This window comes from Sylvia atricapilla, chromosome 1 (assembly GCF_009819655.1).
Source record: "Sylvia atricapilla isolate bSylAtr1 chromosome 1, bSylAtr1.pri, whole genome shotgun sequence".
Taxonomy (NCBI): domain Eukaryota; kingdom Metazoa; phylum Chordata; class Aves; order Passeriformes; family Sylviidae; genus Sylvia; species Sylvia atricapilla.
The window spans coordinates 35,303,475-35,327,965 of NC_089140.1; the positions used below are offsets into that span (position 1 = coordinate 35,303,475).

General features: G+C 36.0%; 1 protein-coding gene across 1 annotated transcript in view; it reads right to left on the bottom strand.

The window, feature by feature from the left end:
- Positions 1-24,491, bottom strand: part of ANKRD28 (ankyrin repeat domain 28) — a 75,289-nt gene that overhangs the window by 38,806 nt on the left and 11,992 nt on the right. The window contains 2 exon segments of the mRNA XM_066319511.1: positions 2,408-2,478; positions 12,882-12,960. Coding sequence (XP_066175608.1) covers positions 2,408-2,478; positions 12,882-12,960 — 150 coding nt within the window.

The following is a 24,491-nucleotide window of genomic DNA, read 5'->3' on the forward strand; positions in this document are numbered from 1 at the left end:
TTAGAGAATGACAAATAAAACAGTGCAGTCACAGAAAGTTTCAACATACACTGTTGCAAAACTCACGAAAACCGTTTTAAAATATTGCACTGAATTCTGTCTCCCAAAATGATTATTCACTTCCTTTTGTTCAAAGTACAAGCTGTGAAAATTCGACAAATAAGGCTGCAGTTCTTACAGCAAGATAAACAAATCCCATTAAAATATGCACACACAATTGGAATGCATGAAAAAATAAACACATTGGCAGTATCAACATGATGATGAATATTGCATTTTGCATCAGCTGTGTGACCTTCCCACGATTCACTAATTGCTTTCGTGACTGCCAACTCAGTCACTGAGCACACAATAATTGATTACCACTTTGAACTTAAAACATGTTACCACAAGTTGTTACTAGAGGTTCTAAATTACACTGTGGTACCATAGCAAGGTCTACAGACAGAATGCTAAGTCACTATTGATCCTATTTATATTAGAATAAATCACATTTAAAATGTTGAAATTTCTCCTACTGTCAATAAAAATGAGGATAGGAACAAACACAGAAGTGAAAATACTGCATCATAGGCTAGTAATTAATCAGAACACTGAATAGGTCTTCTGTGCAAAAATGAAGCAGATTTATTACTTAAAAACCTAATTATATTTTAAGTCTTGTCTTTTTTAACCCAAATAGTAAAAAATACCATATCAGAACAAGAAATTTCAGAACAGCTACTACCCCTTCTGCAAGAGGAAGCACCACAATATAGTATAAAAATAATGTATTTCATATTTATGTGCCTTTGCATGAATGAATTTAATGACTGAATCTACTTGGGGTCACTTTTTTTTTTTTTTTTTTTTAATTTGCAACATTTGCAGGCACACACAAATAAAAATGGCACTGTCTTGACTGCTTGAACTTGTGCAGCCGACAGCAGCTAATTCTTTAAGTTTCAATGTCCTTGTTTAATTGCAGCTGTCCTTACTTCAAGAGTCCAGACATTTTATTGAAATCATAACCCAGTTTTCTCATTACAGCTTTTCACCCATATAGGTCTGTCAGCTAGAAAACAGTGCCTACACGTATCAGCCCTGGTTATGGGCTCCCATGACTCACTGTGTTTATAAATAGAGAATTCTGACAAGTGTCTATCAAGCATCTGACAGGTTTACTTTTCTTGTTTCCCTTTGATTAATATTTTGTTTAAAATCTTACATATTAAAAAAACCAAACCAACAACTATGACCACAGTTGCATTTCTTGAAGTTATCATCTAAATCCAGTTTGTTTGCAGCACTCCCCTGCCTCTGCAAGCATTACTGATGTGGAGAGCTTTTATCGTTCCTCGGCTCTGAAGAATGCAGCATTTGGTGCTTTGGTCAGCTCCCAAAGGAGCAGTCTAAAAATAGCTCAAGAACAAATAGCATTTGGGAATAACGTGCCCTTGAAGATTCATTTTCAAACACTGTTTTTTTGAATAACATGATCTCTACATAACTTTGCTATTAATGCTACTGACAAAACACTGCAATTTATCTAGGGAATTCAAAAGCAAAAACTGAAACAAAGCTTGTTTAGATAGTTCATGGATCAAACACTTGAAGTTCAATGCTTGTCAAAACTAAATATTCAATTCTATCTTCCCAACAAAAATTTACTAATAAAAAAAACCTTTATTTGAAACGTACTGAAATGAGCATCAGTTTGATTCAGGATCTCAAAGGAGATGGTTTTGCATAAACTCTTCCACATAACAAGCTTAGCATTTCTCTGTTTTGATCTTCTACAGGCATTTAAATTTTTTATTAGGACAACCACCATAGAGAAACAATAACCAAGTAATTTCTTGCATGATGATATTCTCACAACTATATAACTGGTAGACTTCAAGAAACAGCCTACATTCCACTCAAAAATTTTAAAGTGATATTCAATACTATTAATTAATCACTTTTTTTAAAAAAGACACTGGCAGGCCTTTGATAGAACCATTTATTTCTTCAATGCCTGAACACCCAAGCATGCAAAAATATGAAGTAATGCAAAGACCATGCTGTAAAAGTTATGCCAAATCTTAATTCATCTGTACTTCTGTCATGCTGAACCATTCTGGTTATCTTAGGAGAAGTAAACTGGACTTGAGAACACTGCATGCAGAGTCCTCTGCTAGGGAAGTCACAGAGAGCAAAGCTGAGAACTCAAACTTTATAGCTTTCCTCCCTTCTTACTGCTTAAGCAACAGATATGCGTATATACATACCCTCAAAAAGCAAAAAAAAAAGAAAAAAAAAAGGCAAAAATGTTCTGCAATTCCAAATGTTCGGAGTAGTTTCACTTTTTAAAAAATGAACAATGGACAGAAGGTAATTTGAGATATCTTATTTTAACACAAAGTAATAAAAAAGAGCAACATACCTCACTACAAGATGCTACAGCTCTGTGTAAAGGAGTCAACCATTTGCTGTCTTTGGCATTAACTCTAGCTCCTGCAACAAAAAATAAAAATAGAAATTTAAAAGATATTTACAGAACAACTGAAATATTTTCAGGAACAGAAATATAACTATTTACTTATTCTAGTAGAATTAATTTACTTATTCTAGGCATTTCTTTGCATTTTTCATGCAAAAAATGAAACAGAATCCTTTCTCCAGCTGAAGTCAACCCTTTCAGGAAATTCTTTTAACATTATACCAATAATACTTTTCCACATCCAAATATACTCATATTTTTATACTAGGTCATGCTCTGTAATCTTCTGCCCCTCCAAAGCCACATAAAAGGCTGCTATGTAAGAAAGACAAACTCCTTGCCTTCACACAGCAACAAAGATCTCATAGTTTCCCACTGTAGTTGAAATTCTCCATGAAAATACAGGAAGAGGCTGCATTTACTCCCCACACCTACAGTTTCCTTGTGATTGCCATGTCTCATGGATAGGTGTATAGGATGAGGATGATTTTTCCACTGGGATTTACTTTGGGAACAAATCTTCACTACTCCAGCAGGTCACCTAGCCCACCTCAGGACCTCCTGGTCCTCCCTGAGACTAACAGCCACAACTCTCTAGTTCTGAAAGCACACTCAAGGAAAAGCCATCCCTGCCCCCAGGAAATAAGGCTGCACAAACATTTCTAAGGGACATAATCCTGGGTTTGGATTTTAATTTTTTTCTTAATAATAAAAGGAAAGAAGGGTTTGGGAACTTCTTTCCCCTGAAGGAAGCAACTGAACTATGTCTTAACTTCCAGTGAACTCCAACAAACAAGAGACTTAATGATTCAAGGTAATAATTTAATTTCTTACTGATACACACACATAAAGAACCTTGTAGCACATTTATACCCTAATTGGAAACTTATCTATCTTTATTTCAAAACTTCTGAGAATCTAAAGGGATAGCTTAGACAAAATCTTACATTTTTGAAAAAAAGAATTCGGAAATACTATAGGAAAGAATCACACAGTAATATTAATACTACATGACCAGAGCTGATTAACATCTCAAGCTAAACGTAATACTGGTATGTCAGTACCAACTGCAGTTTTTTCTATGCAAAGAACAGAAAAGGATGGAAGGCTAATAAGACACAAGATGCCAAAAAGGTTGCTGGTCAAGTCAGGATATTCTAAGGAGAGACAGGGTATTTTGATACAAGATCCACACCAGCAAAGAAGTCTCTCCCAGCCCACCTGATCAAGAAACACAGCAGTGTGTACAAAATTATGGTTGTATATACTAAGCAACCCAAATATCTGAAGACTAGTCTCTTGAGTTTCTAATCAATCCATCCCCTTCAGTCGTAAGACGAGAACATGGAAGCTGATGCAGGATCCTAACTTGCAGTTTGATCTTAGGTCTTCCACGCACTGAACAGAGACTGAGGTCTAACTGCTGGCTACAATTTCAGGGATTTCCATATTTCCTTACCTAAATTTCAGAATAAGATTTCCTCCTATTTTCCTAAGTGCAAAAGTTTTTGAAAAATAAGACTAGTAAATAGGGAAGAAAGTCCAAGCCTATTTGAAGAAAACCCTCACAGTCTAACAAAAGTTTAGGAAATAACCACAAGTATCTGTTTTTGTGACAAATCCTAAGGACCCAGTGGCGCACTGCAACACATGTGCCATAGCAGACTGTACTATATCAAGTCTTGCACAGAACTCAAGCAAAGAAAGAATATGAGTATTCTAAAAGTTACTAGAAATGCCTGAGGATTTTTGGCAATCCTTCACAAAAGGCAGCAAGTGATGAATGACATCAGAGATATGAAGTGATGATTGGTAGGTGAGAATGTAATCAATATATTTCAAAAGTATCTGTAATTCTTGATTATATTCCAGGTAATTGTTGGCCACATCTTGTTTTTAGCAGATGAGACAAAAACAAGAGCCAAAATTGTACTCCAAGCTCCATCTGACTTCACATCCAGCCAACAACCAAGGAATAAAGACTTTCATAGTCTGATTTCCATTTCTAACTTTAGGATACAAATATCGTTAAAGCATTTGAAAGAACTTGAGTGAGTGACTAAGTCATTAATTACTATCCTGATTTTCCTCAGGAAAATGCATTTGCAAGACTTGGGGTCAGGTCAGATTCATCCAGATAATGAAACCCAAGATAGGAAAAGCAATGTGCTCATCAGATGAGAAGAAATGCACGTTTCCAGTGGAAAAAAGCAGCAGTTACCTAAGCTCTAGCTCTAAGTGAAAATGTGCTTAAAGTCCAAGCAGTGTTTATGTGTTCAGATTTTGCTGACACTTCTGGTACTTGTAACACATAGCCTAAAAACTACACCAGAAGAGAGAAGAAATAAACACAAAAAGATATTATACAAAAGGCTTTCACTGTAAGTTAATCACACTTGCTAAGACTAAAAGAAAAGAATATATGAAAGTAAGAGAGAAAATCAGCATTAGCCAGAGAAATACCTAAGGAAATATGAAGTGATATCTAAAAGTAATATGATCCTCTTAAAAGAACAAAAAATCAACATAGCAAATACCTGTCTCCAATTCTGCAAGTGGTTTTCCACCCAAAGAAACAAGGATGCTTACGTCTGGCACATTAAAATAGTGCAAAAATACAGATACTAAAAGAGGCTAACTTTTAAAATACACAAAAAATTGTAGATTCTGTGACACAGGAAAAGCTGAAGTTGATTTTTGATAGCAAATCTGAATCTCTGATGGACTTGCTTAAGAAAGGTTGTTTTTTTCCTTCCACAACAAAAACTCTTAAAGAAGTTGCAAAATTATTATATTGAAAGAAAGGAAAAATCAGAATAAATGTATTACCAAAACCACATATTCATCATTAATGTGGGGATTGGGAAATCTACAGCTTTAAATATACTAAACAAAATAACATTTTTAAATTAAGAGAGTGTTGGGGGTTAGGTCAGAGAGACATACTTTGCCCTTAAATTTCTCCAAGAAGGCATGCTGCCAAGAATCATTTAAATTTCATAGATGAGTTTCTCCAAACAGCCTTGTATCTGAGGACATAATCCTCCTCTAGGCTGTTCTTTACTGTGTAGCACATGATTTGGGGAAAATGTCACTGTTCCTCTCTGACCCTTCCTGGGCTCCCCCAAACCTATCACGGTCCTACCATGCAACAGTAAGGGGATTTACAGCCTTGATTATCTGAGGGAAAGCTCTACTCCAGACCACTGCAAAAAATGTTACAAAAATGTATTACACCTCTAATTAATAACTTTTGCTTTAAGATATTGCTTCACAGTTGACTTAAAGCGTCTGGACACATATATGTGTGTAACCAGCTGCACAGCACTGCCAATGCAATATTATCCCTGTAAAGCTCAACCTGCTGACATGTTAACCAGGGCATTTCTCACATTTCAAATGCCAGCTATGAGCAGCTTGCTCTTTTAAAGCACAGTACAGTGTACCTTAATTCCCTGTGTGCAAAACCCAACTAAACAAAACAAAAATCAACCCTAACAAACCACTGTTCTCCCCCACTCCCTGCCTCCATCCCTTACATCTTCTAGACTTCAAGGCCCTGGTCTTAACATGTTTATCAAAACTTCTCATTTCTTTACTGTAAAATTTCTTATATTTCAATTCTTTTAATGCCATAGAGTTTGCCAGAGAAGGATTAGGGTGCTTGTCAGAGAGAGTAACCACAGTGCTGGAACACAAATACTCAACTTGAACTTAAGAACCAACCACGTAAATCACTCTCCCCTAAAACAGCAGCTTCCAAACAAAGCAAATTATTCTTCCATGTTGGTGCACTAAGCCAAAACATTAAACAAGATCACTCCTTTCACTAATCACTAATTTTGCTAGTACAGCTCAGTAAGTTTACACATCTAGGCAAATATAAAAGCAGGAGTTTTGCTCTGCAAAAGGTGGGGTAAGAGGAGGGAGTGAGAGAGAAGTATTACCTAATTTTCTGCCCTTGACCCTGAATCTTACATCTCATCTTGTCAAGTTGTACTCACCAGACTGACAATTAGAAAGACACATTTTACTTAATAAATAAAGTACAGAAGCTATTGAAAAGCTCTGTGATGCTTACTTCCAGCAAATTTATGTTTCAAGAGACACATTTTCTAACTGAATACATGCACTGACTTACAGAATGATCCTGGAAGGTTTAATTCTACCAATCCACAAGTAACAATTGCACATTTAAGTGTGCTATTAGCCACCAATTCCTGGACATATGTTTCAACATGCTTCTTGGTGTTGATATCCTTACATTCCAGTAAGAGCTAGCATCTCAACTATCTCTTAGACAGACAGGCAGAAAAGAACGACTGGGCAGGAAATGCTGCAAGAAACAACCACACATCTCTTCCTTCACCCATTAACTTCCACACAACAATTCCACTGTCCTGTCTCACACCACCTGTGTATTCCTCTCACAAAAAAATCTTGCTGCGACACTCCTCCACAGCTCCTCTGCACCAGAACTCTTCCTATTTGGAAATGTCCTCAGAAGACTAATGAATGCAGTGGCTGAATTACTTATGCATCACTAGTTGGAAATAGATTAAGAAATACAGCAGAACTGACAAGACATTTGCATCTTTGCTCACAGTACTGACTTAAGTACTCAATTGCCTTCCACTGTTCTGTTTGCAGTCTGTATTTTTAGACTCTCAAGGATGGTATTTTCCTTTGTTATTGTACAAGATGTGCTAGTGACTGAGTAATATCATAACATAAGCAAAGAAAGCAAAAGAGTTTTCATTCAGTTATGCAACACAGACACCCAATGTTCAGTATTTGAAGCTCTGAAATGTCTATTTAGGAGTAAAAAATGTAAACAAGATCTTTACAGAGAGCATTTAAGAAAGTAGCAAACTCTGTCCTAAAAACTAATATACTGAAATAATTTTTGATATTAGCTTTGGAGAAATTAGGAAGATCTCAGGTATAACTCACTGAGAGTAACCACTAATCCTACAGTAATTAGATTTTACTTAATTATTTTCCTAACAGCTAGTAATAGGTTCAGAAGTTCTTCCTCTTGAATGATCCACTTTTTTATCTAGAGACAATGACCTTGGAAGCACGTAAACTGGCAGCAGAAATTCTCAGACTATACTAAGGAATAAACAGAGATGAAAACTTTTCCTTAGATAGAAAAATATGCAAACAGATAGGAGGACATACAGAAGTTTTTAAAATACAGGAAGATTTGAGATATGAATTGGAATAATCAATATTAGAAATTGAGTGTAATTTCCTATTAAAAACTTGGATACTTGGAAAATCATGGCTGCAAAAATTATGGAGAGAAAGCTTCTTGCTATTTAAAAGCTAAATGCATAGCATAAATTCTATAGAATAGTGAAAAAATCCAAGAGGAACAGGTCTGAGACAGTCCAGAGAGAATGAGACTTCAAGAAAAATTTTTCTTTTTGTTCCCTAAGAAACAAACAAACAAAACGACTCCCAACCCCCAAAACAACCCCACAAAACAAATACACAAGGAGACACACTGGCCAGGAAAGGGAGGAAAACCACAATCAAGTTGAAGCCATCCTTCCAGGACTTTACTGATCTGTCATATAAGGCCATTTCCTTTCAGAATTTCAGTTTCTGCCACATCTCAGCCACCACCCCCTTGAGCTTCACTGAGCAACATTAAGTCCTCTGACCAAAGCTACTGAACAGTTCTATCTTTTCCTGAGTCAGCTTAACTTTTTTCTCTCAAAGAACATCAGAGCTACTTTCTTCACAGCAACTGACTTTTACCACTGCCAGGGGCAAGTTAGGCCAGCTTGGAAAAGAAAAACATCAGCCAACATCGCTGTCAAAAGAAGAGGAAGCTGAAAGATACAGTCAGTGTCAAAGGGGCCCCTGTGAAACGCCCTCAGTGTGTGGGTACATCTGCAATCCAAACAAAGGGAGCTTCATTGGCCTGGGACTGAGGCAGCAAGAGCCTTTCAACAGCTGAGCTCTGTGACTGTCATGGCATGGATTTCAAATACTCACAGAGATTCGTAATTGGATGAAAGAAACACAGGTAAACTGGTGTTAACACTGAAGGGTCTCTACTATCTTTCAAAATCTGTTATTACTACAGTGGCAGTTTTCCAGCATCAGCACGGTTCTTACATTTTCCAGTTGACCCAGAGGAAACAAACTCACGGGCTGCCAAACCTTAATGAGACGGAGTTTGACCACATTCATGTAACACGGAGCTTCATGCAGAGAAAATGTTGGGTTAAGCAAACAGCTCTGTGTTGTGTTCGTATTTAAGTATCCATGCAATATAGTAACTAAATCTATTCAGAAGAAAACAACAGACAAATCAAATGTTGATTGTTATGAATTACATTGATTTCAGTGAAAGCAATAATCATCTCTGCAGTATTTTTAGAAAATAAATGGAAGAAGTTAGTAATCAAAGGAATACATTCGGTGATCACACTAATTTGTTCTGCTTTTCACATGACACTTCCTGGCACAGTAGACTCTGATGGAATTAAAAACCAGAGGACAGTTGGAAATATTTTTTTTATAAAGCAAGAAGCCTCTCCACAACAGTTTGTATGCAGGACTTAAAGAAGGGTTTGATTTTTTTCATCAGGGCTTCCTGGAAAGAACAAAAAGCTGGACATTCAGTTAATTTAGACTTAACTATTATACTTTTTTACTTTTCAGTAGTTTGCCCTCATTTACACTCTTAAAGTCAATGCAATTATGCAAAGTAGACAGATGTTATTTGTGCACCAGGATGCAGAGCTGTATAAAGGTCATAAAAATAAAACTGTGATGAGTGTTACTACTCTTCCCAGAGTAATACAAAAAGGAAAATGCTTCTAAAATTATGATTCTCAAGTGACTAAAATATGAACTTCTGTTCTATCCTTCTGAATGCTATAAATAATCTTCATGGCTCTTCTTGGTCACTTCCCTACAAAACAAATTTAGGAATGCTAGAATAATTGTTTATCAAGCTAAAATCCAAAAGTGAGAGAATATTTGAAAATTTAGACTTCCACAGATCACAGTGGTATGAAAAAACTGTTGGTAAGGCACTCACATCTCTAGGGAATGAGTTTATTAGTGTCTCAAAGAAAATCCAAAAGGCAATTTAATGTCCAGGCCCAAAACAGAGTCAGTAAAGCAATTTTCTTTGATGTTTGGAGCCTGTATCCAAACCATCACCTACAGATTCCTTGTCCAGGTGAAAGACAAAAGACAAGGTCACAGAGCAACCTTAAGACTTAGTTGAAAAATATCTCAAGAATTCAACAACTAAAAAAGAATGCTCTTGAGACTGAAAACTTACTCCCAAAAAGTCTGCAAAAAGGCTGAAGCAGTATATCAGCATATCTTCAGGATGTGCAATATGGGTTACTTAGATCTGTAGCAAAGTAATATAAAGACATTGTGACTGCAATACTTGATCCATAACAAGTTTTTGAAAACAATGTGGATTCTCTGGAGCAGGATGAAAAGATATAATCAAATTAAAACAAAACAAAACAAAACAAAACAAAACAAAAAAACCCCAAAAAACCCAAACACCTAAGTAGTCTATAATAACACTTTAAGAATAGAGAATAATGAGAAAGAATCAAGTAAGAGCCACCAAACAGCAGAAAGATTAATACTGGCTTGAGTAATTTTGAGGTCCAGTTCGAAGAAAGAATAAAAACATCAAAGCAAACAATCTTTGTAGAATAGTTTGCACAGCAGAAAAACTGTAAAGTCGTTCCTGGTAATGTTCCAGCAAAGTCATGTTAGAGGACATTAAAAGTTGCAAGGACAAGCTTTCATGAGGTGAGAAATGTTAGGATGAAAGAAGTCTACTACACTTAATTCAATCCCTTGTGCAGGTATGTTAAATAGGTCAGTTAATGTCACATACCCAACTTTTACATGCAAATTTACTGCACAGAAGAAATGGTTGCACAGAAGTGCTATTTATTCAACAAACCACTTTCTTCAATTTTATAAAAGAGGTTTTGCAACACAACAAACAATTTTCAAGCCTTGCTGTGGTAACAGATGTTCTTTATTTGCTCCCTAATGGTCATCTATTATGACAAAATGTAACATTATACATCTGTCTCAAAGGAGATATTTGATTTCCAGCTGAAACACAACAGATGAATTTTCCTTATCTTTATGAAATGGAGAGGATAAATACACTTAACCTCTGTTCCCCACCTTTCAATTAAGAGAGCTAAAAGACAAATCATAGCTTGTGCATTTTGAGACACCTAGACCTGATTTCTCTGAGAAGCAGCTGGCTCAGCACTTCTGATACAGCTGAGTGCTCATATTTCACCAAGCACAAAGATTTCAAATCCAGCATCCAAAAAGGAGACTAAATTGGTGAATACTTTTAAAATATTTAAGAGGCTTGCCTAAAACTACTGCTTGCAGGCAGATAATATACAGATTTGTGCCCAATTACAGCACAGCCTTGCAAATGAACAGCCTGAACACTCAGACATCACTTTCACCCTGCAATTGATGCCCCTCTTCACTCACAAACATGTCAACAACTCACACCTACCTGTGCACCCCTCTCTGCACCACCCCTGTTCACTCCCAGCACAGCCTTTCTCTGGGACTTTCAGGAGGCTGTGCCTCTCCAGCAAGGCACAACATGGTACTGCAGTCCACAGCACAGCATGTGAGCACAGCAAGGCTGGACTGACATCACCACAGCTTTCAAAGCCTGCGATTTGCAACTATCAAATGCATTGTTTTGTTGCAAGCAAATGCTGATTTTCATTAAACAAATGTTATCTGGGACATATCAATGCCTCACATCCTCTCTGAACAAGGTGCAGACACTGCAGCACCCACAGCCTTTCCTGCATGCAACTGCTCAGCTTTGGACTACTTGTACAGTCCTAATTCTTACCTCCCTTCTTTGTTCTCCATTTTTCCTTAGGCTTAACCCCATGCTATGTGCCCAAATAGCAGGAGTAATATTTCTTCTCCTACCACTTCCCCCCATCAGGATCACGTTTCAGTCCCATCTGAACTAGAATTCCCCTCCTCCCATATGCTTTTTGCCCAAGAAAGGGGTAAAAGGGGTACTTTGTTCTATCATGGCTCTGGTAACAGACTGTGTTCATCTAAACCAGACAGAAGATTCCCTCGCAGAAGTAGTGACTAAAAATTTGCAAAGTTTATAAGACTGTTAGTTGATGAAAGGGTCCACTATCTATTTTCAAGTTACCAGAACTTGCCTTTCTTCTGGATAGGGAAAAACAGTACCTTTTTAGCTTTTCAAACCTTGCACCTTTTAAAAAGTGAACTTTTCTGGACAAAATGTCACTATAGAGTATGTCCATACAATAGATATATTAATTAATAGCACATCATGTATTTTTATTATATGTATATATATACACTTATATAGAGAGCACAAGTAACATGTATATAATGAAAATATGACATCATACTAAAATTGTAACAAATTAATTAACGCCTAGCAAATTCAGATGAACGTCTGGAAGTGACTCCTATAATCCTAAAAGTGGCATTTCCTTAAAGCAGAATTTGTTAGAAGGAGTTGATGAGGAGTTGATGAGTTGGTGATGGATACCAGCTTTCCACAGGTGAGGTGTGCAATTAAGCAGACTGAAGATTAAAGTAGTTCTATGGGACTGCTACAAGTTCTCATCTTTCTATGAAAGCTTGAAGCTCTGTATTACAAATTCAGCCTCAAGCTACTTGGTGGGTAGGTCTCTCCAAGATCAAAGACAGTCAATTCAGTCCTTCAGTCATTATGTTCTTCAGGTTTTTAGTTTAGTGTCTTGGTTTTCTACCCTTTTTAAAAGAAAAAAAAAAAAAAAAAAAAAAAAAAAAAAAAAAAAAAAAAAACACCAACCCAAAGTATACTGTTTTACAGAACTTGGATTTTTTTCTTAAAATTTTCTTTTTTCTTAAGGGGAAAAAACATGTGATTTTAACAGTTTCAGCTGGTTCTAATTATATTCTGTGCATTTAAGCCAACATGCAAAGATACTTAAAATAGCACAACCAACTCTGGATGGTGTCTTTATGTTTAAGTGTAATTGCTTTTCTGAAGGGCATTTCAGAATGAAAGCAATGCTGCTAACACCTGCCTGTACCATATACATTATTACTTCTTTAACCTTGCGTTGAACTATTGAAAGCTGATCAAGCTACAAGCAAAAATAGCTATAACCAAGAAAGCTTTCTACAAAGAAATATTTTAGAGTAGAACTACAGAGCTACACAGTATTGTAACACTAAGAAGTCTGGAAACTAAAATTTCAGTACAAGCATCTTGAATTTCTAGTTCATTAAATATCTCATTAAAAGCTACACAGACTAAGATGTACATAAATACTTCTTTGGATGTGCATAGAGTTATTTGTTTTCCATTAACAGGAACAGAACATACCAGATAAAATAAGTAGTTCAATAATTTCTGCATCTCCCAGATAGGCAGCAGCATGTAAAGGGGTCCTTTTCTCATTATCCTGTGGTGAGAGGGGGGAAAAAAGGTTTTATTTAAAATAAAAAAGGTACAGTTTAGCATTTTGTATGTTATAAACAACACTGCATAAAAGCTCATCTTTCAAATATTATACATTATATATTTTTTAAAAAACATAATTATTCTGGAGACATCAGTCACATTTACTAAGATAAACATGCTTCTCCCTAAGGATCTCTTAACACCTACATAGTGAACCACTGTTTTCCTGACACATACACAGGATGCTCATCCCACCTTTAGATTAACCCACTAGTTATAAATCACCATTCTCTTGTCTCCAGAGACAAGAACTTGACTCTGTCCTACACAGCTAAAAACAGTGTGTTATTGTCATATGCAACAATCAGTGAGAAACATTTTCTTTGTGAAGTTTAAAGCGATTTCAGAAGTCATTATTTTAATAGAAAATAGAAAAGAAGCTAGAGTGTGTAAGGGCAAAAATGGTGGAATCCAATTTCAACTGTTTCATTTACTGTAAATAAGCAAAGACAAGATAGAGGTGAAATTTATTTTGCAAAAAAACCACTCTGTAAGTAACACCCAGTACTTTTAATTAGCTAAAGCTGATCTAAGGTACCAGTAAGAGAAGTTATTTACTCCTGCACAATATATACCAATGAAGATTCTCTTTTGAAAGATTAACACAAAATATCTTGTAACTCTTTCAGGATCAGTGCCAATTTCCCTGCACTAGTTTATAGCTTAAGCAGAAAAATAAGATCACATCACAGTGAGTTATAAAAATTAACAAGAACCAACCAGTTTGCTCTCTGAGGGAAGGCTAGTGAGAAATCAGAAAAGAGACAGATAATCAGTCAGCATCCTGGTTCTGGCCTAAGCTCTGCTTGGATATCCAGATCCTTTTAGTAGAGTTTCAAATACAGAGGGGGTGAGGGATCAAGATTATATGCAACAAGAAATTTAAAGTGGCAAGATATTTCTATTAATTCCACTGTTGTGTCATGACTATCATGAAATTAACAGACATTTATTGACATTTTTATTGTGAAAAGCATTCTTCTCCCTTGCTAGAATAACCTCATGTAGTGAATCCCAACTTGAGAGCTAGCATCATGTAAGGATAAAATTAGAGTTAATGGCAGGAAAGATCTTATAGCAAAACTGGAGCTGAGACCCAAGAGGTTCTTCTGAAACATAAAAGACAACTTCAGAATTTAGAGCATTCAAACCACCCCCTCTAAAAAATATCACCTACTCCCTGCCTAGTCCCTGCTCAGAAAAAGTCAAAGTGACACAGTTCACCATATTAGCAACATTTCATAACAAAATTTCTGAATTGCACACATGAAATTCCAAACTGAGCAGCACGAACCTGACACTGATGCACCCTAAGGAATCAATGCTACACTTATCATTAACACTACATAGAACTTCACCATTTTCTTGCCAGGATGTCTCAAATGCAGCTTACACATCTAGGATAAAGAAAAGATAGGCCTCTGCCACGAAAGACTTGCTATCTTGAAAAAAAGAACTTTTAAATAAGGAGAAAAACCAGACACTGCCCCCCACCCTCCGCCAAAAAAAAACCCCCAAACCCAAATCGAAAACCAACCAAAAAAAAAAAAAAAAAAAAAAAAAAAAAAAAAAAAAAAAAAAAAAAGGGAAGGCAAAATATTAGAAGTACAAATGAAAAAGAAAAGCAATACAAATATTAAACTTGCTTCCCCAGTTGAAAGACAGTAAAGACCAGCCAGCAATGAAAATCTGTTCTCATTCCTCCAGTATGGAGAACATAGCTCCTATAGGTAGCTACCACTGAAGCCTTTTTGATAATGCTAAAGAGCCTATAAACTAGAGACTAGGGAACACATGAGTATGATAGGATATTGTCTGTCATTTCATCATAGAGCTAGAGAAAACAGGATGGGCCATGAGCACTGTCTTCTGTAGAGAGCATTTGCACGGGAACATGAGAAAAACTGCATTTCCCACTCTAAGGGCAAAACTCATTATTATAAAAATGTTTATCACACTTGTCTTGTTGGTAACTTTGTTTTGTTTTGGGGTTATTTTAACATCTCAGTGACAGAAGTCAGACCAGTAACCAGTGTGACAAAATGAATCAGAAATCAAAACCTATAAAACAGCAGGCACAAGGGAGGCGTTTATCTAGAAATACACTAATCGCCAAGCCGCAAACACATTTTCCTGTAAAAATTACCAAAAAAATTTCCAACCTCTATTAATAAAAATGCATCCTAAAACCACCAAGATACAAACATAACAGCAGCTTAAACACAAGCAACGTTTCCACTCCACCACTCCTGTTTCCAAGCTGTGAGTTTCCAGTCACGCAAATATTTCATTTTTGCTGCTCTCAAGCTGACAAATTGAAAATACTCAAAACTCAGCTCCCAGTTCTGCAGCACGGAGCACAAACTGGGAGCATACCTAGGCAGGAGGATGGAGATGTCCCTGCTCTCTGCAGCACCAGGGCAGCACTGCTGGGACACTCAGGGTTTGTCACTTTCTGGGTCAACTCCAGAGATCGGAATTTGAACAATCCCAAGCCCCAGGGTATCTACTGACCACAAATATTCCACATGCTGAGGGTGCTTTGACAGAAGCCCTGGCCTTTCTCTCCCCTCTAGTTTCACAGCTGGCTTTTTTTTTTTATGCTTCCCAACTTTTTTTTTTTAAATTTAACATTGCTGTGCAAAAGTTTTTCATTTTAAAAACCTGGTTTTCAGAACCTATTAAAAAAACTAGAAATGTTGCATTCAGCAAACTCTCATGAAGAAGTTTTTACATCCACTAAAGGAAAATTCTCATTTTGCTCCATCTGAAGACATACATTTAATGAATTAATTTTAATAAATGAAATCTGAATAAAATTAAAGAGAATTCTGTATTTTAAATGCTACTAAAATACTGCTGAACATCAACTATCAACTACTTTTTATTAAAGAAGTAACCATTTGATGAACAAAATTCATCTGCAAATACAAACTACTGCACATAAAGGACTACTTTAAATAACACTAAGAAAGCTTTTAGCCTTAACAAAGAACCTTGGAAGTCAACATCTTGCAGTACTGGTGTTATCATACTAATATAAATACTGGCCCTAATATTCTTCCTTTAATTTCATAAATTTATATGACACTAAAAGAAAAACTTCACTAGAGAAGGGATTTTGTACATAATAGTCACTGTTACACAGAATGTAAAATCTAACACTGTTGGTACTATTTAATTCTACGTGTTGCAGTAGTATTCAACAACACAGAAAAGAAGTGTTGTGGCACCTCCATTTTCCAATCCAAAAATCTGCAAGGCAAATGGGACTAATACAACTCTAAGTCAGCTGTAATGGTAGGAAGGACACAGACCACATTGATGGTAAGAGTACTTTCAACTTTTAAAAATTTGTTTCCAGTGGAAACAACAAAGCGATTTATATTCCCAATAAGAAACTCTCAAGTTTAATTCCAGATATTGGTCAGTATTCTCATTAAACTAAAAAGCAATAAAAGGGCTCAGTTCTTAAGGAATTAGTTTTCAGAATGATAGCTCTGCATCACAAAAGCCCCAGCATCATATCTTTATGTGCCTTTGGGTTGCTTTACATGAAAAAACACATAATCCTGCCATTCCCAGTACTTCCATTTATCCAGTTTCCCAAATATTTCATCTACACAGGAGTTTATCTAAGATGGCAACATGAGACATGCATAGGAGAAGGCCTTATGACCCTGCCAAAACCAAATTTGGAATAAAGCAACATGGCACTGTAAGCTTAAAGTCCAACCTAGAACAATGGTAATGCCACCTTTTGGCCTAAACCAGAGCTTTAATTGCTTCATTGCTTAGTTCACAGATCAAAACTTCTACAATGGACAAATCTATGCCAATTTAAAGACAGAGGTTTCAAACCTACCTCTTTTTAAAGTATCCTTTGAGTAAGTGTCCTCTGAGATTAAACAATTTATTCCTGGTTTGGGTTCTATCTCAGTAATTGATTTAGAGTAACCACATACAACCACAGTGAGTTTTAAGGAGCTAGATGCCTTAAAGGCAAATCTCTCATCCCATACATATTCAGTAAGATTGCCATAACCAGTCTGAGTCCCTCAAGAGTACATTAGAATATGACTTTAATTTGCCCTTCAAATAGTTCAACATCTGCTGATCTGGAATCTTTGAATTAAAGCATTTTTTGAAATAGCTTGAATGCAACTTGCCCCTTCATAAAAACTCCTCTTTAGCTATCTGCTCTTCAAAACCAAATGCTGCAATAACACTTTATAGACTCTTATTATTTCATGATCACGCTTACAAAATATCATTTATTAGGTGTTTTGTGCTGTATGACTTGTCATCTGTCTACTTCTAGTGCCATCTGTTCCTGGTAGAAATCAACCCTAAATACAGGATCACAAATCTTGAACGGATTTCAGTTCCAACACACTCAGAAGTAGCTTTAACAAACATTCCTTTTAAGTGAAACTGGATTTAAATATGACTCTTAGCGTATTTTTCAGTTAGTTTAGAGAGACAGCACTTTTCAACCAGGATGATGTATAACTCCTGAATTCACAGAAAATGTCTAAGAAATGATTACAAAGTATTTCCAATTCTTTGATAGTGTCCAGTATCACAGTGGGAAGTCCCAGTGCTACTCTTGGAAGTCATTATAACAACAAATCTTAGTTACAAATTTTGCTACAGTTTTTTAGAATACTCATTTCCTCAGGTGGAATATAACTCTACTCTAATATAACTCAGGTCTACTCTTAACTAAATTTTTTGTTCCTATATTAAAAAAAAAAAATCCACATGTAAATATTTGGCCTTTACCTTCCTACTTTAAACTTCTTGAAAGTTTACTTTAGGTACTTGATTCCAGAAATGAGGACTAACTCTTCAGAAGTATGTTCAATCACAACAGTGTCGTAAAAACTTTCTAATGCCAGCATTAGAAAATTAGTGAATTGAAACTAGAAGGAAAAGACTAAATACTAGTCTTTCAAGACTTGTAAATATGTGAGAAATTAATACTCTATCCCTACCCTACGTTAACCGTAATTTATTTTATATTTCTTTGGATTTTTTCTTGTATCTTTACATCAATTCTCAAAACTTTGCACTGTCAAAAATCAACAAAATTTTAAGTAATTTTGTTTGACATAATTTTTGGAAGTAGACCTGTATTTTCTTCTCATATGTCAAAATCCATACCCAATATAGAGAGTGAGCGAATGTTACACTAATGGTCTCCTGGCATTGCTTAAAATATGAAGAACGCATGACAGCAACAAAAAATCCAATACATAGCACATGGCTAGCCACAAAGTATCCTCTGAAGCCAGACAATAGTTAAATTTTAGTTTAAATTAGTAGATTTGTCATACTGACTGCAATAATTTCTTGATCTAATTGTCATGCTCCTATTTGTGTGAACACTTGTACTGCATTTGCAAGAAACATTTTTGAAAGCCCAGTATTAAACTTTCACTACTAAGACTTTATCACTACTTATTAAATTTCAGGACATGTCCTCTTTATGCCATCCATTAGGAGGGCAGAGCAAATCTAGACCTCCAAACAATCACAAAAACCCAAGGAGGAATCTTTGCCCTCTTGCTCGTTAAGACAGAGAGACCATTGACTTGAGAGACCTTATCTTACAGGAGAAAAGAAGTGGTTTTAGCAACAAGGGTCATGTCAGCCACAATCTGCCAACCCCGCTGTTGTTTCTAGTTAAGATCTTCAGTACCAGTGCAATTAAAAGTGCATGCTCTTTACTTGCTTCTAGCTGATAATAATGACAATGATAATGGTAACAACAACAAAAATAAAAACTAGCACACCATGGAATAAACCACAAAATAATTTACTCATTACTACCACTTGTGGCACTGTGAGTTTGTGGAGGCCTTAAAAAAAGCTGGATAGTAGCTGTAGGTAATAAAAAATAAAAGATATGTCAGAAGAGAATTACAAGGTAGCCTGGAAAAAGGTCACCAGAGCACCATTTTGTGACAAACCAAGGGTTTACCTGAACATAAGTCAATCTAAACACCTGAGTTTCTCGACAGCACAGCCTCACAGTTTTCTAAATTGTCACAAGGAACAATAATAAAGAATAAAGTCTGATTATAAGATAATTTTGAATAGATCTGCACTGACCCACAAAATAACCATGAAGCACCACACTTGTAACATGTAAGAAGAAATTACTATTAGCTGTATAATTGCAAAGGAGACACTAATTTTCCACTCCAAAATATGATTTTCCAAACATCAAAATCCCTCAGCAACTACAAAAGGTCAGATCTTGCATATGGGCATTTTTCAGAAATGAGACCGAAATTAAACTTGCATCTGGGTGAACTAGATGAGCAAAAGGGGAAACCCAGGCTGAGTGGCAGGCATTGAAAACTACAGCAATGAAAACTGATCTATTCTGATTTCATTACTTATGGCAGTCATAATTGGCTAAGAAATTTGACTGTAAAACCTATCAAGATATATTCACATTTCTGCCATGAGAAATGAATGAATTAGAGCAACACAGTGGACCTTGGTCTGGAAACTTCCTTCTCCTGGACTAAGTTATCTGCCATGGTGAAAACCTAAGGGGGGGAAAAAAGTATCACTTATGCCAAATTGGAGTTTTAGAGTCTATAAAAACAATGAGCAACTGACCAACTATAATGCATTTCATAACCAAACAACTGTCCTTTCCTTTTCTGATTATTGGAATATCCCAAGCAGTCAAATTTCTTTTCTAACATGAAACCTGGGGACCATTTAAAGTTTTATAGAAAAAAAAAATCAAACATCTGAATTTTACTTTTATCTAGAGAATGACATTATCTGTTTGCACACCATTCCACACTGCGTGCACACAAATGAGCATCCCCACCAAGAAGGAGGCAGGGAAGAATTCACATGGCATGGCTCTGCTGTATGGACATACTTGGCAGTTCCAAAAGCATTCTCATTTAGCATGATGCCTCCAGGCATTTTTAAAATGGAAATTTTGTGACTGAATTTAAGCTCACATTCACAGAAAAGCACTAAAATCCCTGGAAAATAATTTACTTCCCATTCAGTGAATTATTCTAGTCAAATAATACACTTAAAACTGATAAAAATCTCTGTCCTTACTGAACCACTGCATGCAATGAATACATAATGTAAAAACATAAACAAGAAGCACATTGAAGATTTGGTTAATTTCTAAAACACCTGACACTAAAAACAATCTGGTGAGAATCACTTAGAAATTCAATTTGCACAGAAAAAACATCATTTTATATATATGTGTGTGTAAATATGTGTGTGTGTGTATATATATTATAGTGACATGTTGTATTGGAACATTCACTTACATTCAATCACTTCTTATTAAAAATTTATTTTTAGAAACAAGTGAGATATCTCATTTGTATCTTTCTAGTATTTTTAAATAACCCCAGGAAACACCTTTTATAAAAATGGTACAGAAAATATTTGGTGCCAAACTACTCTTGTCTAAAGGTCAAACTAGTCTTTAACTTTGGCACAGAGTAGAAAAATTTGACAGGAAGAGGACAGGAGAAAATTTGCTGGCCTAACTTTTATTGAATCCCAAACTTTAATGTCCATAGAAACTCTAGTGAAGTGAAAAATATAACTTAATACTACACTAAAAAAAAACTGGTAAAAAATTGGTAAAAAAGAACAATTCATGTTGTTAAATAACACCATTCCAGACATCTTTCATTAAAAGAGTTAACTTCAGATGCTGTCTTACATGACAACAATTAGGTACAAAACACCATTCAGGGTGTAATTGTTTGAAGCCCTGTTCCTCTTAAAAGAGTTGCCCCAATAGAAAGATACACAAAAGAAAGTGAGTCACATTTAGAGCAAGGAACAGCTACTAAGCTTCAAACTCCATCTAAAATTATGATTGCTGGACCTTGCAGCAAGCTAATATCTCATTCAGAACAAGAGAGTAAAAAATTCTCATTTAAGTATGTACAGTAAAAAAAACCCCAACAAGTTATTTTGATGTGGTTAAGATGTTAAAAAGTCAGATTCAGTACTTGAGAATGTCTTCTTCACATATGAGAACAGGAGTGCTTGAGGTGTTCTGGCAGACATTGTATCTTTATTTGTCTCAACTAAAGAGGTCCACAACAAGACTTCTGACTTGCTGTCAAGCATTTAAAGAAGCAGATTTTGAAACAACTAAACATCTGCGTTTTTCCACTTCCAAGTAATTCAGCTTAAAACAATTTATCTTCAATTATTCTTTTCTGAAAGTACTGAGTCAGAGTATTTTTTGGAAATACACATTTTCTCATACCCTGTAACCTTGATGTCCCATGCAGGTTTTGTAACATTCCTCTCCATAATTCGGCTGCTCAGGTTTTGGACCTTGTGTACAGAACAAGCACAGCTTGTAAGAAAAGCTAAACCTGGGTTTTTACATGCTTCTACATTTTTACATGCCATGTAGACATTTCTACACAACATGTAAGTGTTTCTGGCTGAATTAGAAAGGCCAGAGTTTCTTGTGAGCAAACTCAAGCATTCATTTGGATATCGGATAAGGACCTGAATAACTAAGCAGGTTTTGCAAGCTGCTGCTCCCTTTCACAGAGAAGTTCCAACATCAAGAACTGGTCCCATTTATCACTTATAAAGGTTACTGAATTCTTGCCCAATACATAGAATGAATAAAGAGCTATTCTGTACCCTTTGGTAAGAGCAACTCGATCTCACAGTGCAGCTGAGGCATTTTGGATTATTTTCCTTACTTTAACTCAGGAATAAAAAAAAAAAGGCAACTTTTAGGGCCAAGACAATTTGTTAGCATGCTAGATCCCTTTGGGGGAGAGAGCAAAAAAACTCACTGAAGTTAAAAAAATACCCATCCATTAACCCATTAACCTCTAGAGCATTCAGAACTCTGCTATACTAAAAAAAAAAAAAAAAAACAAAAAAAAAAAAAAACAAAAAAACAACAAAAACAAAACAAAACAAAACAAACAAACAAACAAAAAAAAACCAACCCCAAAAAAACCCCAAAAAACCACCCATACAAAATCCCAACAAAAACAACGACCAAAAACCCACAAACACTACCCCTCCAAAACCAATAATATATAATTGGAAATATTTGCCTTTGGCTTTATCCTTCCCAAATGCCAGTTATATGATTTGTAAACATTTACCTGGTAGTTATGACAGAAGAAAACCCCAGCTTTTAAACAGAATGAAGTTGCTTGTAAGAAAAGTGAAAAATAATTCTGAAACTATTTATGGGGAAAAAAAAAAAAAAAAAAAAAAAAAAAGCACTATGAGAAAACAATGGATTTTCCATAATGAGAGTAGTGCTGTGGAGCACATTATGTAATCCAGCCTGTGCTCGCAGAGTGGGCTGGAACAGGGGCACTGCCTCTCTTACAGTGTCATCATCTGTAATGTTTGAGGACACAAATAAGAAAACATGCCAAGAGAGGAAAGAGTACAATACAGGCTCTGTTTATGCTCCAGTGAAAGATCACACACCACACTAGGTAAGGTATGCACATCTCCACCACAGTTTAAATCCAGCACATTACGTTCGGGCCACTGACACTTTTGTTCAGAAAAGCTGGGGTTTCTGCCCTTTTCACTGCAAAGGCAAGTGCTCAAATGACAACCACCGATGTAAAACAGTTATTTGTCCCACTAACTGTATCCTCTTACTGACAGGAAAAGATGTGCTTTTCAAGTTGTATGCTTAATGTTAGCACCTCTTCTTGGGGCAAGGCAAACATTTTCCTGGTGTGTGTTAAATTGAAGAGCTTCATGAAGTAAGGTTATCCAGCTGGAATATGCAAAACCAAAACCCTCCTTTTAAGAGACGTTTGCACCATTCTGAACTCCAAACAGCATACAACACAATCTATGCTAATTCAAAGGTGAATTGTTAGGCAAGAAAAATCTTGCAGAACAAATCTATTCTGAAAAACATGAGTGAAATGAGAGTAAAAAAAAACTTTCACCCAACAACAGTCTGCAATGGAAAATGAAAAGTCCACACACTAATCACAAAAGAAACCCAACAGAAAGCCTCTGATAGTGAGGACAAGAACTCACCTAAACCTGCTGGTTACCTTAGGATCTAAGTATCTTATATGCACTATTTCCTAAGCTAAGTGGACACAGGAAAAGCTTAGAAGATAATTGTCATTGCAGGAAAAGCTTCCAACAACTACGGCAAGATATTTGTACTCCTTTGAGACAGCAAGTCAGCATTATGTAATTTATTTATAAGTTACCATATTTACACATATACATATGTATATAACTAGTATTTAACGCAAATTCAAACAGAAATGAAATTAATGATTAGGAAGCATTATATTAATAAAGTAGGTCTTTCAAAGATTGGAAAGACAACAGAATTCCACTGGTTTTGGAAACAGAAAGGTACAGGCTGATATCATAGGCCTGAGAAAACACTCCCTCAAACTCCATCATCAAGACATTGTATCTGAACTTTTGGAGCATAATCTTCAGCAAGAACTCATTGCAATGACCTTCCAGTTCCTTGGTCCCAATACCTGACACCAGTATGAGCCTTTCCAGGTTCCACTGACAATAGACGAGTCCTCCTCCTTGGGTATTTATGGGACAGCCCTCCCTACATCATGTAGCAAACAAATGAGAAACACTTTCTTTTCACTGTTTTTGCTGTACATCCATCCTTTATTAAAGAAGATTTAAGGACCTTAAAAGATGTGCCTACCTCACGCAGAGTTTGTGCACAAGGACCAAACTGGACAAAGGAACTCATGTTTACTGACAGAATATCAGATATCCCACAGTAAGATAGCTTCAACAACTTGCACAGTGGAGAAAATTGTCTTGTTCAAAGGTATGTTGCATATGCATAAAGGGCTTTCATCCAGAAAATTACTACAAATAATCAGTAAATTCAAATCCTATCTTGCCTTTCCCAGCAATGCCCTTTCTAAGGACTGTGTCCATGTTGGGAAGCTAATGCACATTAAGGCTATTGAACTTTTTCCTTCTCTCTGCTCTTTCAATGGGGATGTTCTGTTCTGAAATACCAATCCTTTGCATGTCAGGCACAGCAACTGCCAGGAATAACTCCAGTAAGCTCTAACTATTCAAGACTTTGCCTCTAGCTTGTTTTGTAAAAGCAGCAGGAAATGCAGAACTTCAATTATGCTTTGAAGGTTACAATCTTCAGCAATAATCACTAAAAGTAAAATGGCAAATTAGACATGATCTACAAAATCATTATCACTAAGAATCATACTGGAGACTCAAACACAAAACCCTTGAAACTTTAAAAACTCCTAAAACTTTTAAATTTGAAGTAATTATTCATGGCTCTCTACACCAATGAGAAGTTTTCAATGTTAAAGAAATCACAGTGACTGAAACAAAAGCTGTCTGTCAAATTCCCAATTACTGCAAAAGAAATTCAGTGTTTGGCCAATACTGTAAACCACTGCCATGCAGAGATCCAGG